Genomic DNA, 19,990 nt, shown 5'->3' on the forward strand with positions numbered 1-19,990 from the left:
AAATAAAATTAAAAATAATATATAAAATAAAACATAAAATCTATGAAATTGAATACATTTAAATATTTTTTAAAAACTATTAAATAAAATGCTAAATACAATATAAAAAATTTAATTAAATCTAAAAGTAAATCTAAAATAATATACAAATATATTATAAAATATAAAATCATATGTAAGATCAAATAGAAATATAAAAATACATAAAGTAATGTAATAAATGTTATATTTATATATTTTTTCCATTTTTTTTTTACTGTCCAGAAATGAATAGATGGTCTCATTAGCTGAAATTCTTAAAAAAAAAAAAAAACCCGACAAGACGCTTCTGATCAAAACTCACCTGAAGTAGAAGTTACTGGACAGATCCACATTCTGGAATATTCTCACATATCTGTGGAAAAACACATTCATGTAAGAAACAACGACTGCCCAGAATTAAAGAGAAAACACAACAAAAGTCAAGTTTAGTCTGAATTAGTTCATGTTATGAAAATGTATTTATTGGGATACACTTATGGTTAAAAGATAGTGTTTTTTATTGTTTTTCAATGAATCTCTTCTGCTCACAGTCATCAAGGCTGCATTTATTTGATCAAAAATACAGTAAAATTGTGAAACATTATTCCAATTTAATATAACTGTTGTCTATGTGAATATATAGTAAAGTGTAATTTATTCCTGTGATCAAAGCTGAATTTTCAGCATCATTACTCCAGCATCTGATGATCAAGAAACATTTATGATTATTATCAGTGTAATAAAATCTACATGGTAGAGAACCACGGCACTGCCAAGGGATGTGAAAAACCACAAAAAAAGCCCATTAATGATTCAGACTTAAACTAGACTTAAAACTCACTAATACACAAACGCTGTCTCATGTTACACACGTCAACAGTTCCAGGCTTTACAACTGAACTGTGTGTTTCTGTAAATCTCTAACACACATCATGCGTGACGAACAGCAAGCTTCCATTGCCATCACACACACTCTCACACACACTCGCTCTCACACACACTCTCGTTCTCACACACACGCTCTCGCTCTCACACACACACACTCGCTCTCACACACACACACTCGCTCTCACACACACACACTCGCTCTCACACACACACACACACTCGCTCTCACACACACACACTCGCTCTCACACACACACACTCGCTCTCACACACACACACTCGCTCTCACACACACGCTCTCGCTCTCACACACACACACTCGCTCTCACACACACACACTCTCACACACACACACTCGCTCTCACACACACACACTCGCTCTCACACACACACACTCGCTCTCACACACACGCTCTCGCTCTCACACACACACACTCGCTCTCACACACACACACTCGCTCTCACACACACACACTCGCTCTCACACACACACACTCGCTCTCACACACACACACTCGCTCTCACACACACACACTCGCTCTCACACACACACACTCGCTCTCACACACACACACTCGCTCTCACACACACACACTCGCTCTCACACACACACACTCGCTCTCACACACACACACTCGCTCTCACACACAGACACTCACTCTCACACACACACACTCTCACACACACGCTCTCGTTCTCACACACACGCTCTCGCTCTCACACACACTCTCACACACACACACTCACTCTCACACACACACACACTCGCTCTCACACACACACTCGCTCTCACACACACACTCGCTCTCACACACACACTCGTTCTCACACACACTCTCGCTCTCACACACACACTCGCTCTCACACACACACACACTCGCTCTCACACACACACTCGCTCTCACACACACACTCGCTCTCACACACACACTCGCTCTCACACACACACTCGCTCTCACACACACACTCGCTCTCACACACACACACTCGCGCTCACACACACTCGCTCTCACACACACACTCTCGCTCACACACACACTCTCGCTCTCACACACACACTCTCGCTCTCAGACACACACTCGTTCTCACACACACACTCTCGCTCTCACACACACACTCGCTCTCACACACACTCGCTCTCACACACACTCGCTCTCACACACACTCGCTCTCACACACACTCGCTCTCACACACACTCGCTCTCACACACACTCGCTCTCACACACACTCGCTCGCGCTCACACACACACACTCGCGCTCACACACACACACTCGCGCTCACACACACACACTCGCGCTCACACACACACTCTCGCTCTCACACACACACTCTCGCTCTCACACACACTCTCGCTCTCACACACACACTCTCGCTCTCACACACACACTCTCGCTCTCACACACACACTCTCGCTCTCACACACACACTCTCGCTCTCACACACACACTCTCGCTCTCACACACACACTCTCGCTCTCACACACACACTCTCGCTCTCACACACACACTCTCGCTCTCACACACACACTCTCGCTCTCACACACACACTCTCGCTCTCACACACACACTCTCGCTCTCACACACACACTCTCGCTCTCACACACACACTCGCTCTCACACACACACGCGCTCTCACACACACAGGCGCTCTCACACACACAGGCGCTCTCACACACACAGGCGCTCTCACACACACACAGGCGCTCTCACACACACGCGCTCTCACACACACACGCGCTCTCACACACACTCGCGCTCTCACACACTCGCGCTCTCGCACACACTCGCGCTCTCGCACACACTCTCGCTCTCGCACACACTCTCGCTCTCGCACACACTCTCGCTCTCGCACACACTCTCGCTCTCGCACACACTCTCGCTCTCGCACACACTCTCGCTCTCGCACACACTCTCGCTCTCGCACACACTCACTCTCAGACACACTCACTCTCAGACACACTCACTCTCAGACACACTCACTCTCAGACACACTCACTCTCACACACACACTCTCACACACACACTCTCACACACACACTCTCACACACACACTCTCACACACACACTCTCACACACACACTCTCACACACACACTCTCACACACACTCTCACACACACACTCTCACACACACACTCTCACACACACACTCTCACACACACACTCTCACACACACACTCTCACACACACACTCTCACACACACACTCTCACACACACACTCTCACACACACACTCTCACACACACACTCTCACACACACACTCTCACACACACACTCTCACACACACACTCTCACACACACACTCTCACACACACACTCTCACACACACGCTCTCACACACACGCTCTCACACACACGCTCTCACACACACGCTCTCACACACACGCTCTCACACACACGCTCTCACACACACGCTCTCACACACACGCTCTCACACACACGCTCTCACACACACGCTCTCACACACACGCTCTCACACACACGCTCTCACACACACGCTCTCACACACACGCTCTCACACACACGCTCTCACACACGCTCTCACACACACGCCGCTCTCACACACACGCTCTCACACACACACTCTCACACACACACTCTCACACACACACTCTCACACACACGCGCTCACACACACGCTCTCACACACACACGCTCTCACACACACGCTCTCACACACACGCTCTCACACACACGCTCTCACACACACGCTCTCACACACACGCTCTCACACACACGCTCTCACACACACGCTCTCACACACACGCTCTCACACACACGCTCTCACACACACGCTCTCACACACACGCTCTCACACACACGCTCTCACACACGCTCTCACACACACGCCGCTCTCACACACACGCCGCTCTCACACACACGCTCTCACACACACACTCTCACACACACACTCTCACACACACACTCTCACACACACGCGCTCACACACACGCGCTCACACACACGCGCTCACACACACTCGCTCTCACACACACACGCGCTCTCACACACACTCGCTCTCACACACACGCGCTTTCCAGGCTTTACAACTGAACTGTGTGTTTCTGTAAATCTCTAACACACATCATGAGTGACGAACAGCAAGCTTCCATTGCCATCACACACACTCTCACACACACTCGCTCTCACACACACTCTCGTTCTCACACACACGCTCTCGCTCTCACACACACACACTCGCTCTCACACACACACACTCACTCTCACACACACACACACTCACTCTCACACACACACACACTCACACACACGCTCTCGTTCTCACAAACACGCTCTCGCTCTCACACACACTCTCACACACACACACTCGCTCTCACACACACACACACTCGCTCTCACACACACACACACTCGCTCTCACACACACACACACTCGCTCTCACACACACACACACTCGCTCTCACACACACACACACTCGCTCTCACACACACACACACTCGCTCTCACACACACACTCGTTCTCACACACACACACTCTCACTCTCGCTCTCACACACACTCGCTCTCACACACACACACACTCGCTCTCACACACACACACACTCGCTCTCACACACACACACACACTCGCTCTCACACACACACACACGCTCTCACACACACACTCGCTCTCACACACACACACTCGCGCTCACACACACACACTCGCGCTCACACACACACTCTCGCTCTCACACACACACTCTCGCTCTCACACACACACTCTCGCTCTCACACACACACTCTCGCTCTCACACACACACTCTCGCTCTCACACACACACTCTCGCTCTCACACACACACTCGTTCTCACACACACACTCTCGCTCTCACACACACACTCGCTCTCACACACACTCGCTCTCACACACACTCGCTCTCACACACACTCGCTCTCACACACACTCGCTCTCACACACACTCGCTCTCACACACACTCGCTCTCACACACACACTCGCGCTCACACACACACTCGCGCTCACACACACACTCGCGCTCACACACACACTCGCGCTCTCACACACTCGCGCTCTCACACACTCGCGCTCTCACACTCGCTCTCGCACACACTCTCGCTCTCGCACACACACTCACTCTCACTCTCAGACACACTCTCACACACACGCTCTCACACACACGCTCTCACACACACGCTCTCACACACACGCTCTCACACACACGCTCTCACACACACGCTCTCACACACACGCTCTCACACACACGCTCTCACACACACGCTCTCACACACACGCTCTCACACACACGCTCTCACACACACGCTCTCACACACACGCTCTCACACACACGCTCTCACACACACGCTCTCACACACACGCTCGCTCTCGCTCTCACACACACGCTCACACACACACGCTCACACACACTCGCTCTCACACACACTCGCTCTCACACACACTCGCTCTCACACACACTCGCTCTCACACACACTCGCTCTCACACACACTCGCTCTCACACACACTCGCTCTCACACACACTCGCTCTCACACACACTCGCTCTCACACACACTCGCTCTCACACACACACGCTCTCACACACACGCTCTCACACACACGCTCTCACACACACGCTCTCACACACACGCTCTCACACACACGCTCTCACACACACGCTCTCACACACACGCTCTCACACACACGCTCTCACACACACGCTCTCACACACACGCTCTCACACACACGCTCTCACACACACGCTCTCACACACACACGCTCGCTCTCACACACACACTCTCGCTCTCACACACACACACTCTCGCTCTCACACACACACACACACTCTCGCTCTCACACACACACACACACTCTCGCTCTCACACACACACACACTCTCGCTCTCACACACACACACACTCTCGCTCTCACACACACGCTCGCTCTCACACACACGCTCGCTCTCGCTCTCACACACACTCTCGCTCTCACACACACTCTCGCTCTCACACACACTCTCGCTCTCACACACACTCTCGCTCTCACACACACTCTCGCTCTCACACACACTCTCGCTCTCACACACACTCTCGCTCTCACACACACTCTCGCTCTCACACACACTCTCGCTCTCACACACACTCTCGCTCTCACACACACTCTCGCTCTCACACACACTCTCGCTCTCACACACACTCTCGCTCTCACACACACTCTCGCTCTCTCGCTCTCACACACACTCTCGCTCTCACACACACTCTCGCTCTCACACACACTCTCGCTCTCACACACACTCTCGCTCTCACACACACTCTCGCTCTCACACACACTCTCGCTCTCACACACACTCTCGCTCTCACACACACTCTCGCTCTCACACACACTCTCGCTCTCACACACACTCTCGCTCTCACACACACTCTCGCTCTCACACACACACTCGCTCTCACACACACTCTCGCTCTCACACACACTCTCGCTCTCACACACACACTCGCTCTCACACACACTCGCTCTCACACACACTCGCTCTCACACACACTCGCTCTCACACACACTCGCTCTCACACACACACACTCTCGCTCTCACACACACACACTCTCGCTCTCACACACACACACTCTCGCTCTCACACACACACACTCTCGCTCTCACACACACACACTCTCGCACACACTCGCTCTCACACACTCTCGCACACACTCGCTCTCACACACTCGCTCTCACACACTCGCTCTCACACACTCGCTCTCACACACTCGCTCTCACACACTCGCTCTCACACACTCGCTCTCACACACTCGCTCTCACACACTCGCTCTCACACACTCGCTCTCACACACTCGCTCTCACACACTCGCTCTCACGCGCTCTCGCACACACGCGCTCTCGCACACACGCGCTCTCGCACACACGCGCTCTCGCACACACGCGCTCTCGCACACACGCGCTCTCGCACACACGCGCTCTCGCACACACGCGCTCTCGCACACACGCGCTCTCGCACACACGCGCTCTCGCACACACGCGCTCTCGCACACACGCGCTCTCGCACACACGCGCTCTCGCACACACTCGCTCTCGCTCTCGCTCTCACACACACTCTCGCTCTCACACACACACACACTCTCACACACACACACACACACACGCCTGCTCTCACACACACGCCCGCTCACACACACGCTCGCTCTCACACACACGCTCGCTCTCACACACACGCTCGCTCTCACACACACGCTCGCTCTCACACACACGCTCGCTCGCTCTCACACACACACACGCTCTCACGCGCTCTCGCACACACGCGCTCTCGCACACACGCGCTCTCGCTCTCGCACACACGCGCTCTCGCACACACGCGCTCTCGCACACACGCGCTCTCGCACACACGCGCTCTCGCACACACGCGCTCTCGCACACACTCGCTCTCGCACACACTCGCTCTCGCTCTCACTCTCACACACACTCTCGCTCTCACACACACACACTCTCACACACACACACACACACACGCCTGCTCTCACACACACGCTCGCTCTCACACACACGCTCGCTCTCACACACACGCTCGCTCTCACACACACGCTCGCTCTCACACACACGCTCGCTCTCACACACACGCTCGCTCTCACACACACGCTCGCTCTCACACACACGCTCGCTCTCACACACACGCTCGCTCGCTCTCACACACACGCTCGCTCTCACACACACGCTCGCTCTCACACACACGCTCGCTCTCACACACACGCTCGCTCTCACACACTCGCTCTCACACACTCGCTCTCACACACTCGCTCTCACACACTCGCTCTCACACACTCGCTCTCACACACTCGCTCTCACACACTCGCTCTCACACACTCGCTCTCACACACTCGCTCTCACACACTCGCTCTCACACACTCGCTCTCACACACTCGCTCTCACACACTCGCTCTCACACACTCGCTCTCACACACTCGCTCTCACACACTCGCTCTCACACACTCGCTCTCACACACTCGCTCTCACCACTCGCTCTCACACACTCGCTCTCACACACTCGCTCTCACACACTCGCTCTCACACACTCGCTCTCACACACTCGCTCTCACACACTCGCTCTCACACACTCTCGCTCTCACACACACTCGCACACTCACACACTCGCTCTCACACACACTCGCTCACACACCCTCACAGACACACGCTCACCCACACACACACACACACACTCTCTCTCTCTCTCACACACACACACCTTTTTCTTTCACTCCTTCCTTTTGTTTCGTTTTTTAATCTCCTTTTTAAAATATCTTTCAGATCTTTTTGCCTTACACAAGTGGACGCCGCACTTACACAACGCTACTGTGTTGACTAGCTTAATGACATCCTGTCAGAAAACTTTAATATTTTAAACAATGTTGGAAAACACTTTATCAGAATACTTCTGTATATTTTTAGTTAAGGATGTTAGATATTAAGCAATTTCCCACTTTTTTCATGTTTTCCCTGAAGAGCTATACGTTGTTTTTTAACCGAAAATAAAATAGTGACGCACATACATTGTGTTTCACCATGAAATGAGAGTTCCGTGTCTTTATTAAAATAAACACATTAATAATTTACCTCTCATCTACTCACAACTAATTGGGATGTTTTTTTTTTTTACATGGTATACACATATTAAGTGCGAGAGCTTGACAGGGTTATTATTTATATTAACGATATTAGTTTTATAGACATTATATACATTTTAGTTGTGTTGCTCCTAACATTTTTGCTGCTGCTCCTAACTTTTGTGCTACAGAGAAAAAAAGTAAATCTCGAGCGCGCGCGCGCACACACACACACACACACACACACACACACACACACACACGGTGGAAATAAGAGACGTGTGAATTGCATCCTGAGATCGGAGTGACCGACCGCTGCGTGACAGTGTGAGGAAAACCACAAGCAAGAAACATACAGTCTGAAACAACCTACTGGCATACTTACTATTACTACTACTGTAGTGTGCACACTGAAAATACTAATACATGTGAGTTCTCTCTATGCAAAGAGCATCAATTGTCCTACTACATTTGTAAAAGCAATATTCTCAGTGTTAAACAGCAATAGACCCTTTTTTGACTCGTTTTTGATTCTGACTGCAAAAGTGAAGACATTTTGACACAAAAGTGGATTAAAAATGCTAAATAATACAATAACTGGATGCCACTTTGAATATGACATAATGAGGTCATATGACACTAATATATAACAAACTACAAATTATTTCGAATTTAACCCTGTAAAGACTGAAAGATGACTTTTTTTTTGGTAACACTTTATTTTAGTGTCCTTGATGCATATGTTACATGTACTTACCGTAATAATAACAGTAAATTATGCATAATTACATGCAACTAACCCTCAACCAAACCCTAATCCTACCCTAACCCTATAGTACATGTAGTTAATTAATATTACTCAGTGCTTAAATATATAATTACACTGTAACAATGACAACTTAAAATAAAGTGTAACCATTTTTATTTTTTTTAATGGAACAGTTTATTTTTACATGATTTGTGTCAGAGTTTATACTTTTATGGCTCATATAGTGTGAAATAGTGAGAATACGGAGGAAAAAAACTCAAAACACCCCAAATTTATGCAAAATATGCAGTTTGGTGCAGATGATGATATTTATATGGACGAAAATGAAGGAAATGTAAATCAGTGAGATCTTTATAACAGTACAGCAACATAAATTACATATAAATATCAATATCTGCCATTAAAATATTTAAATGCTTCGTTTTATGATCAAAACACAAAATGCAATGCAATACAATGATGATTGAGAGATGAACCAATAAACCCTCCTCAAAAGCCTGATGATCATATTTGATACTCATGATTTTTCTAATAAATAATGGCTGATAATCAAGTAAAGCTGCTTCAGTCCAGCTGCAATATTACTAACAATCTATAAGTTATTCCTACGTTTACTTGATAAAATCAGTGCAGATTTGACAGTACATCATGTGACCAAATCCACATAACCTTATTGGTCACTCTCAATACAACTAATGCTTATTATTAAATGTGTCTCAGTGTAGACGGACTCACCGGGCCTCGTCAGGGTGTGTGACTCTCACCGAGTCATTGGGAATGTAGATCATACTCGTGTCTTCAATCTTGTAAATCGAGTGGCCGCCGATGTCAGCCATTTTACGACGTTTCGTGATCAACACAATATAGTAACCCTCCAGAAACCGCACAAAACCTGAAAGACACCAGAGACGAGAGTAAATCACAATGAAAATGAGATGATTGTTAATATTTGCTTGTTTGTTTAATTTTGCTTCATCGAGCGCATCCCAGCTACCATGTATGGAAGCCATAAAAAGCCATGGATTATTCTTTTTTTCTTTCTTGTTTTCTTGTGATCTCGACATAACAAAAGTAATTTTCCTATTATCACGACTTAATTTTCTCAGGATCTGGACGAAAAAAAAAAAAGTTGTGATGTCGACAAAACAAAAGTTGTTTTCTCGTTATCACAACTTAATTTTATCGCAATCTCGACATAAGTGTCGTTTTCTTGTGATCGCAACTTAATTTTCTCATGATCTCTCCATAACAAAAGTCGTTTTCTAGTTATCACAACTTAATTTCCTTGTGATGTCGACATAAAAAAAGTTGTTTTCTCGTGATCTCAACTTAATTTTCTCGCAATCTCGACATAAGTGTAGTTTTCTTGTAATCGCAACTTTTCTCGTGAGGTCGACATAAAAAAAAAGTTGTTTTCTTGTGATCTCGACAAGATCATGAGAAAACCATTTTTATGTCGAGATCACGAGAAAAATATTTTTATGTCAAGATCACGAGAAAATTAAGTCGTGATAATGAGAAAACAACTTTTATGTCGTCGAGATCATGACAAAACTATTTTTGTGAAATTGAATAGAAAATGATTTTCGTAATTCTTTCCAGTTTCTCAAAGAGGCCACATTATGCCCTTTAACAAAGTCTTGATGTTGTGTTTGGCCTCTACTAGAACAGCTTGACAACTTTTCCTGCTTGAATGTTGATTATGTTCCTCATATTCTCCATTGTTGCGGCTCCTCTCTTCCCAGTCTGTCAGTAACGCTCTGTTTACTTCCTGTCTCTATGAAGCCCCTCCTTCTGAAAAGCACACTGTGCTCTGATTGGTCGACTGGAGCAGTGTGTTGTGATTGGTCGAGTGCTTCGAGTGTGTTTGGGGAAATGTCCCGCCCCTTACCATAACCGCCAGTTTAACACACTACTAACTAACTCAACCAGGCCCCGCCCCTTTATTCTGCGTATTCATTTTTCTTCATTGGAGTGTTACGTAACTTGGTAAAGGTTTTGGCACTTGCTATGTGAAAACAAAACATGGACATGATTCGAACCGGTTTAATGGTCCTGTAAAAAATAGTCACACTTGTGCTCCTCACGGTAAAAAATAAGCGCATTAATGAATGGGAGACGAATTTCCTCTAGTGGAAGCGTTTGGTACTGCAGCCGAACACAATCTCACTGAAAGATAAAATTTTGAACACAGCTTGTTTAGATTTATGGCTTTGATTTTCTCACAGTTGTAGAGTTTTCAGAGTAAAACATGTTTTTGAAAATATATATTTCATATAAAAAATGAAAATGGTATTTTTACACATTTTTCATAACAATAAACGAAAAAAAAAAAATATGTCCCTGAAGAAACTCAAGACTACAATGTAGGCGTTTCAGGAGTTCAGAAACACTGACACTGATATAGAGAAGAACTCCCTTTTTCTTGCACAAACAGGAACATTACACACTAAAAGAAGGATGTAAAAGCATAACGGGTCCCTTAAGCACACAGTAAACAGCTTAAGGCCTTTCAGAGGCAGAACACACTAATGTTGAGACGCGAGGGTGTGATCAAACGCTGTGTTTGTCATGACTGTTGTTTCTCATCACACAAACAGATCTATCAGGTGTGTCATAAACGCACAACACACAATGTTCTGATGTGCAGTGAAGTCTCACTTCTTATTACCTCCACGATGCTGCGCTCCCTCAGCGGTCGTCAGAGGAGAATCGAGGTTGCATAACACACAGTTTTGATGACAAACCCGACAGAGATTTCACCAGATCGGTGTCAGAGGAACTAGATCATGACCTGGAGATCATCACCCAGTTTCTCACAGTGCTGACCGTGATCATGTGACTTCTCGCTGGTTCAGCGTGACACAGGTTGTAATAAATGTCAGCTTGCTTTTTTTGCTCAAGATCAGGATTTATTGAGTCCACATGTCATGAAAACAAGAAACTCTGCTTCCAACCACAGGAGATCTGTCGCTCCAGACACACAACTCTGCGATGCCGTTTCGTTTTTAACGTTTTTAACGATGGTTTCGGGAAACACCGACTTGTTGAACTGCTGATAAGGACCATATTTGGCTAACGATGCTTTCGGGAAACACACCCCTGTCTGAGAGCCGGCTAATGAGTGTGTGCAGACAAACAAAATAAATAAAAATTCCACAGACAAGCCATTCAATATCACTCCGCTAACAGAAATAAAGCTGAAATCATATAACAGCAAATAAACGGTAAAGCATGAAACTAGCAACGCCACAGTAATGGGTTCGACTCGCAGGGAATGCATGAAGCGCCAAACGAGTGAATGCCAAATATAAATATTAGATGACTGAAACTAACATCAAAATATTGATAAATACTATAATAATAGTACATAAATAACACTAAAATAACCCTGACCAGGAAACAGGATGCACCGATGTGAACATTTTGCCCGATACCGATAATTCCTTATATTTAAAAGCCGATAACCGATATATTGGCCAATTAATCTAAATCCAAATTTTTATGTAATTTTTGAGAGCCTGATTACAAAAAAAAAGGTCTCACCATTAAAATCCACATCCCAAACACACAATTATAATGTTTTTATTATAGTTTTATGAAGCCTATATGACAGACTTGGACTGCACAACCGTATTCCCCTTTTTTGAAGTGATTCCGATCATATTTCAAACAATTTAAAACCATCATGTTGAACAGTCTCAGCTGAAGGAAATAATACACTATTTATCGTTTTTAATATATTGGCTAAATTTTCTTATCCGCCTGATAACGAAAACATTAAAAATGAACATATATCGGCCGATACCGATATGGTGACCGATATATATCATGCATCCCTAAATAAACTTAAACAAGGAAATAAACTGAGCAATTCCAAGCAGGTTAACTGATAGGCGAGGGCACCTTGGTGGTCCTAAAAAACGCTTACCCACAATGCCGTGGGCAGAAACGGCTCTGGAAAGACCGGAGGATCCTTTCTGCCCGATCTTAGTGCGGTTGCCCAGATCCAGGCGGCCCAGAAGCTCTCGCACCTCCAGCTGACTGTAAACATGCTACACACACACACACACACACACACACACACACACACACACACACAGTTAAAACATTTACACTGAACAAATCTTGTTAACATTAGTCAATCCACTAACATGAACAAACAATGAACAGCTGTATTTGTATTAACTAACGTTAACAAAGCCTAACAAAAACAGTCACAAATGTATTGATCATGGTTAGTTCATGTGAGTAAGTACATTAACTAATGTTTAATAAATGAACCTTATTGTAAAGTGTTACCAAAATATTATTTCCACCACACTAGTGATCTGAATATGCTGGAAATGCCATTTGGTTTCTAGTAGAAACATTAATGAACAAACACCAGAACAGCGACTTAAAGATTAAAAATCCCATCAATATAAAATCACAACTGAATCTATTATTATGTAACGCCCACTTTTCTCTGTCCAATCAATTCCCGGCTTTAAAAATATGCCACATTATGGAAGTAAAATAGGTTTCAAACATCATTTCATGTTGACCTGCTTCTAAAAAAGTGAAACTGAGCTCTGTGTGTGTGTGTGTGTGTGTGTGTGTGTGTGTGTGTGTGTGTGTGTGTGTGTATGTATATGTGTATATGTGTATATGTGTATGTATGTGTGTGTGTGTGTGTGTGTGCGTGTGTGCGTGTGTGTGCGTGTGTCAGTATGTGTATGTATGTGTGTATGTGTGTGTGTGTGTGTTTGTGATCCTGTGTGACCAGCTCACCTTATCATCAATAATGACCAGATCTCGTGGTTCAGTGCGATCGATCTTCAGGACGCGATGTTTCGTTTGAGCGTCATTACTCCCCACGAGAAAATACCTCTGAGAAAAAGAAAAATTATAATCAATGTCGTTTTTTGACAAGCAACAACCCTGAAATCAAACTCCGGTTTAAATATCTTAAATAGACGTCAGGGTGAAATTTATGGAAACATTTGAGTGTCACATTATTACATCCCAAAATCTAAAGAAAAAAAATGATATGTATATTTTTGTTTAAGTCCCCCTGTGGTGAAAATCCAGCTTTTAATGTAGTTTATATGTCTATGTGGTGTTTTTAATATGCTTTAAGACAAACCATGTGTAACTTCATAAGTCGACAGCATTGCTGAGTATTTCCTCCTTAAAACTGCAGTGAACCAAAGACAGTCTCAAACACACACTTTGAAATCGCTGGTGTTTCTGACGTCACAAACTACCTTGTAACCAATCAGATCAACGTGTGATCGTCAACCAGTGGATCTCTGAGCTGAGTGAGTGAGTGAGTGGAGGCGGGGCTCATTTGCATATATGTATATTGTATTAATATAAAGCATTCACAGGCAAATCTGCTTTGTTTTTCCCCGGCGTGGAAATCAGGCTCATATAAATGTGAGGAAACATGATTCCTGCCGCATGTCAATATCCATGATCACTGGATCTTTGGCGAGTCGTAAGAAACACTATATCCAGTCCAAGCTTTAGTTTAAACTGATAATCATTTGTTTAACTCGTGTTTTCACAGTTTCTCCTATTAAATCCAGTCACTCAGCAGCTCTTCTGACACTCAGTCCGGTTTAAGGAGTGTGTTCCCGTGGGAAAGTGACGTCCAATGCAAACCCTCTATTTAAAAAACTATATCAAAATAATGACAATTTGATTTCAGATTCAGATTCAGATTGTTTTATTCAGTGCCATGTCAGCATTCAAAGCTATTTTCATGGCAAAAATGTAATTAAAAAAATACAAATATCATATAAATACAATAAAAACCAAAACAGCAAGTCATATTACACAAGATTTAAAAAAAAAATTTAAAACCTTTTCAGGCATAATCTTACTAAATAAGTCCTTAAGCTAAGGGACTAAGTTAAGCATTCTACTTGTATTAAGTCCAGGACAATCTAATTAAATATGTTTAACAGAGAGGGGAATCTTATGCATAAACATGCATAAAGCTGGGGTACAATTTGATTTAAAATAATACTTTTACGTTATGAAATATATATTCCGTACATGTTCTCATAAGATCCAGCACTCAGGCTGTTGAAGAGTTATTCAGTGGATACAAAGAAAAACTGTTTGCTCTTCATTTGTACAGATTTCCAGACACATGAAAGCTCCCAGTGAGAGGAACACAGCGAACGAGGATGAAGACAGACGGTCTTAACGTGTTCTCACATTATTACAGTCTCTGAATGTGCAACAGCGCTCGTAAACGGCCCAGTCTGTCCTGTTCTGTGCTTTAATGGTGAAAAGACAGGTCAAATACAGCATAATATTACATTATTAACAGTAGATTCACACTGTACTGGACTGACTGCAAGTCTGCACACAGTAAATGATAAAAGAGTTATATTATTACATAACATACGACCGCAAAATCACATTTAGGCAGTCAGATCAAATCCAACATTGTGACGGCAGTTTTAATCGAGAGATTATTTGACCATTAACTATTCAATGAACTGCAAAAAAAGTTAATTAATAAGCGAGTTAAAAAAATGTGTTGATTAAAAATGGAGGAAAAATCAAATAGTGTCTAAAACATACACTAATAACTCTAATCTAAAATTCATATTTTCTTTCCTATAAGGATTAGACATACTTAGATTGCACACAGCTATACAACTACTTATTAAAACAGCTCCTCCTGAGGCGAATCACAGCGGTTCAGACACTCAGTCTGACATCAGGCCTGTTTAACGGCAGATAAACACTGCCATCTAGGAGCACAGAGCAATATTTCACAAATATTAAAAGAAATAAAGAGGACCTGTTCTGCTTTTGTCCATGTTCCTCTTTCTTCAGTGTGTAATGTTGCTGTTGGAGGATGACAAGCTCGAAACGCCTCCACTGTAGTCTTGAGTTTCTCCCGGGAACGAACACGTCACAATATTCCTCATTATAATAATGAATGAGCAGAATAAAGGGGCGGGGCCTGGTTGAGTTAGTTAGTAGTAGGGATGTGCGTATGATGATACAATCAAGAAAACGATGATTGTCATGACTTTGAAAATATACATTTCTTTTTTCTGATTGGTTATTGCTGCATTTAGGGCGGTACCTGAGTTCTGATTGGTTAGCAGTGTTTCCCACACATAGACTAATTCAATCATCACCGGACGCCACATATTGCGTTTCGTTATTTATTTATTTATTTTTTAACGCTACGTAAAACCCGCAGCGTATTCGTTCAGCTGCATTTCCTTTCCCTGCTCTCCCTCTGTGTCTCTCTCACACACACACACACACACACACACACACACACACACACACACACACACACCACATCTGTCTCCATGAAAACGAGATCATCCGAGATCAACAAATATTTTATATTCTGAATACACTGTTGTCAGTGTGTTAATGTTGGAGTCCGACCCTCAGCAAACAAGCGATTGCGTCTTCTTTAGTAAGTTAACTAACATTAGTCGCAAGTTTGCGCGTGTAAAATGCAGTTGGGTTGTCGAGGTCAAAACACTATATAAGCTGCGAATTAAATAAACTTATTATAAATAATATTATGTCATTTTTAGGGTGCTAAATGTGTGGATTTTGTGAAGCATTTTTGATTCATATTTAATATAATAAAGTTCTGTGTAACGAATTATTAACGAAGGAATTATTATGAACCACAACCACCCTTTAGAAATTGCTTTCTAATCTGTGGGAAACACTGGTCAGCGGTATAAACACCGGTTGAAATAAAGTGAAACTATGGATTTGTAAGTGCGCAGTGATCCCCGGAATCACTTTGATCATGAAAATACATTTAAAGGGATACTTCACCTCTGGAACGATGAATGTGTATTTAAAATGGGTCATTTATGTAGTAGAAATGTGAAATTATTTTTGAATTTGGAGCCTTCTAGACTGAGAAAAGCCAGAAAATGTATTTTTGGCTCATGTGGATGAAAGACAACAACTCCCAGAATGCACTTGCTTCGCTGCCCTACGAGGCCACTCCCAAGCCACGCCTACCGGTAAGAGAGCGCAGTTAAACAACTAAGCTAGGCTACTAGTTGACTCAAAACTTAAAAGACGCCGTTTTATCGTGAGTCTCCGTGACGAGTCTGCCCGGGATTTCGAGATCGCCCAAAATGTCCGGGATTCGGCTTTTCAGAACAAGAGCCTGATAGCTTAGCTTCCAAAAAAAGATGGCTGACACTATTTGTACATTCTGTGAGTGAGATCCCACCCCCTATGGGTGGGTTGAAAACATGCAGAACTAGCTCCTAGCACTGGCTGTAGTTTCTAGCCTCTGGCCAAAAAGTCCTCCGATGACGCAAAATGACGTTTTTTGCGTCATGGGAGGATTTTTTCCAGACAAAAAATAAATAAAAATACATGAAATCTCTCATCTCAGGGGGATATGAGGGAGGGAAGCACAGTAATTCGAAAATACTACAGGTTTTCTACTGATACAAAGCTTAATGCTAAATCCTGAAGTATCCCTTTAAGTGCAAGATGTGCAGCGCCAAATGACCATATACATAACATTATACTTAGAACAGGATTGTGATCAAACATCATGCTTCAGTTTCCCGTGTTTCAGCGCTGTTGTTACGGGAAGAGCGCATCCATGATATTATTAAAGTCCCGCTGTAGTCAATTTTAGCCCTTAAAACTCATCTTTGATCACCAAAATTACATATTGCCTTAAAATATCTTCAATGTAACTCGACACCCTTGCCTTATTCTATGAATATGCAAATGAGCCCCGCCTCCACTCACTCACTCAGCTCAGAGATCCACTGGTGGACGATCACACGTTGATCTGATTGGTTACAAGGTAGTTTGTGACGTCAGAAACACCAGCGATTTCAAAGCGTGTGTTTGAGACTGTCTTTGGTTCACTGCAGTTTTAAGGAGGAAATACTCAGCAATGCTGTCGACTTATGAAGTTACACATGCTTTGTCTTAAAGCGTATTAAAAACACCACATAGACACATAAACTACATTAAAAGCTGGATTTTCACCATAGTGGGACTTTTTCTCATCATATTTTTTTCAAAAGTAGGCTTACGTTTTTATTAAAATAGTTTCTCGTCATGGCTTCAAAAACACACAGGGATTTCTGTTTGCGCGTGTAAAATGCAGTTGGGTTGTCGAGGTCAAAACACTATATAAGCTGCGAATTAAATAAACTTATTATAAATAATATTATGTCATTTTTAGGGTGCTAAATGTGTGGGATTTCTGGCATATATATATATATTCATATTTGTATCTGCATGAGCTGCTGATCTGATTCACAATCACATTATATGCTGTTCACAGTATTTAAAAGTCCAAAGCAAATCCATGTATCCTTCAATAATAATAAATGAAACGTGACTTACAGCTCTGGTCTCGTAAAGAACCAGTTTCTGAACTCCTCCAATCACAGCGGCTGTCAGAGGCATGATGATGATGATGATGATGATGATGATGATGCTTCCGTCCAATCAGTGACCCTTCAGACAGTAATCATGCAGATGAGACACACATCAGAGGAATCCAGCACATGCTTTATATTCTGAACCTTTTCTATAATGGCTACAGATCACAAGTTCAACTTCAGAATCTGCAAATAACTTATCAATAATCAATCATGAATACTGCATTTTTATTTAGTACTGCCCTGAACGGGTTATTCCACATAAAAGACGTTCCATGTTTAGTTTAAAGATCTTACTTTTTAATTTAGCCTGCTCTTTAGAAGCTACATAATATAAAAGTATAATATCGTATTTAATATTAATAGGCCTATATGTTTTCCAGAAGAAAAAATAAGAACAATTTACACTGATTAATGATCCTGCCAGAACCACAACTGTACATGTTTGAATGACAAATGAAAAAGAGGATGTACAATTGTATCGAGATTATAATATTATTCATAAACCAAAATAAAGTCATTCCAATGATAATAAGTTCATTAACAATGTAATTCTTCATAAATCTCAAAGATATAAATAAATAATAATAGCGATTTTAAAATAATAATAAAGTCGATTTCACTTCAATGAACAAATTAAATAAAGGTTGGGTCTTAGTGAATTCATTTTTACATATAGATTTAATATGATAATCCAGTAATAAACTAATATGAACATGAGAAGTAAGGTCTCGTTTAAATGTTTACTGCGTTTAAGGGCTGTTTACCGCCTAATCTTTGGGTTTTAAAAAATAAGACGCTTTCTAAATGACAAAATTATAACAAGAGCCAAATAAATAATACTTACAATCAGAGGACGCCTGCATGAGTGTCGATATCTGGAGAAATATTGTGCATAAACAAAACGCTACACTGAGTCATGTGACTGTCATATGCAGTGCAGCTGAGACGGAATCTCTGCTGGGACAAATAACAAGAACGCGAAAGCGATTAAAAAAAAATACACCTGCGACTACTAACCATAGACAGACGCGGGCTCGTTTGAATGTCTATTTTGTGAGTATGAAAAACATTCAGTTGTTTTTGCTGATTTGTATTTTGTTGTAGTGTTAGATAGATAAGTTAACATGACCTAACAGTTAGATGTTCATTTCCTGAAAGAAATAGTAAGTGTAAAAGTACTTTACATTTCTGAAGACCTTTTGGTAACCGCGAAAACTTACCACTATGGCGTTATTTTTATGTCAAAAGTTATGAGCGTGTAAGACATGCTCACGAGCACATTATGTTATTTCACACGCGTAAAAATGAACCTTCAGCTGGCATGATAAAAGTACT

The 19,990-nt window shown here is 43.3% G+C and overlaps 1 protein-coding gene and 1 long non-coding RNA gene across 2 annotated transcripts in view; one reads left to right on the forward strand and one right to left on the reverse strand.

Annotated features, from left to right (window-relative positions):
• fig4a (FIG4 phosphoinositide 5-phosphatase a) overlaps positions 1-19,621 on the reverse strand; it is a 95,892-nt gene extending 76,271 nt beyond the window's left edge. The window contains exons 1-6 of the mRNA XM_082147160.1: positions 19,500-19,621; positions 18,615-18,728; positions 14,013-14,111; positions 13,171-13,294; positions 9,975-10,131; positions 344-394 (exon numbers count right to left, since the gene is read on the reverse strand). Of these exons, the coding sequence (XP_082003286.1) occupies positions 344-394; positions 9,975-10,131; positions 13,171-13,294; positions 14,013-14,111; positions 18,615-18,677 (494 nt within the window). The 5' untranslated portion in view covers positions 18,678-18,728; positions 19,500-19,621. The remainder of the gene's footprint in view (positions 1-343; positions 395-9,974; positions 10,132-13,170; positions 13,295-14,012; positions 14,112-18,614; positions 18,729-19,499) is intronic.
• A 57-nt stretch (positions 19,622-19,678) lies between these two features.
• LOC309482147 overlaps positions 19,679-19,990 on the forward strand; it is a 56,840-nt gene continuing 56,528 nt past the window's right edge. Inside the window, exon 1 of the long non-coding RNA XR_014200232.1 lies at positions 19,679-19,708. This is a non-coding gene — a long non-coding RNA (uncharacterized lncRNA). The remainder of the gene's footprint in view (positions 19,709-19,990) is intronic.

The sequence above is a fragment of the Leuciscus leuciscus genome (assembly GCF_965113295.1).
Source record: "Leuciscus leuciscus genome assembly, chromosome: 19".
Lineage (NCBI taxonomy): Eukaryota > Metazoa > Chordata > Actinopteri > Cypriniformes > Leuciscidae > Leuciscus > Leuciscus leuciscus.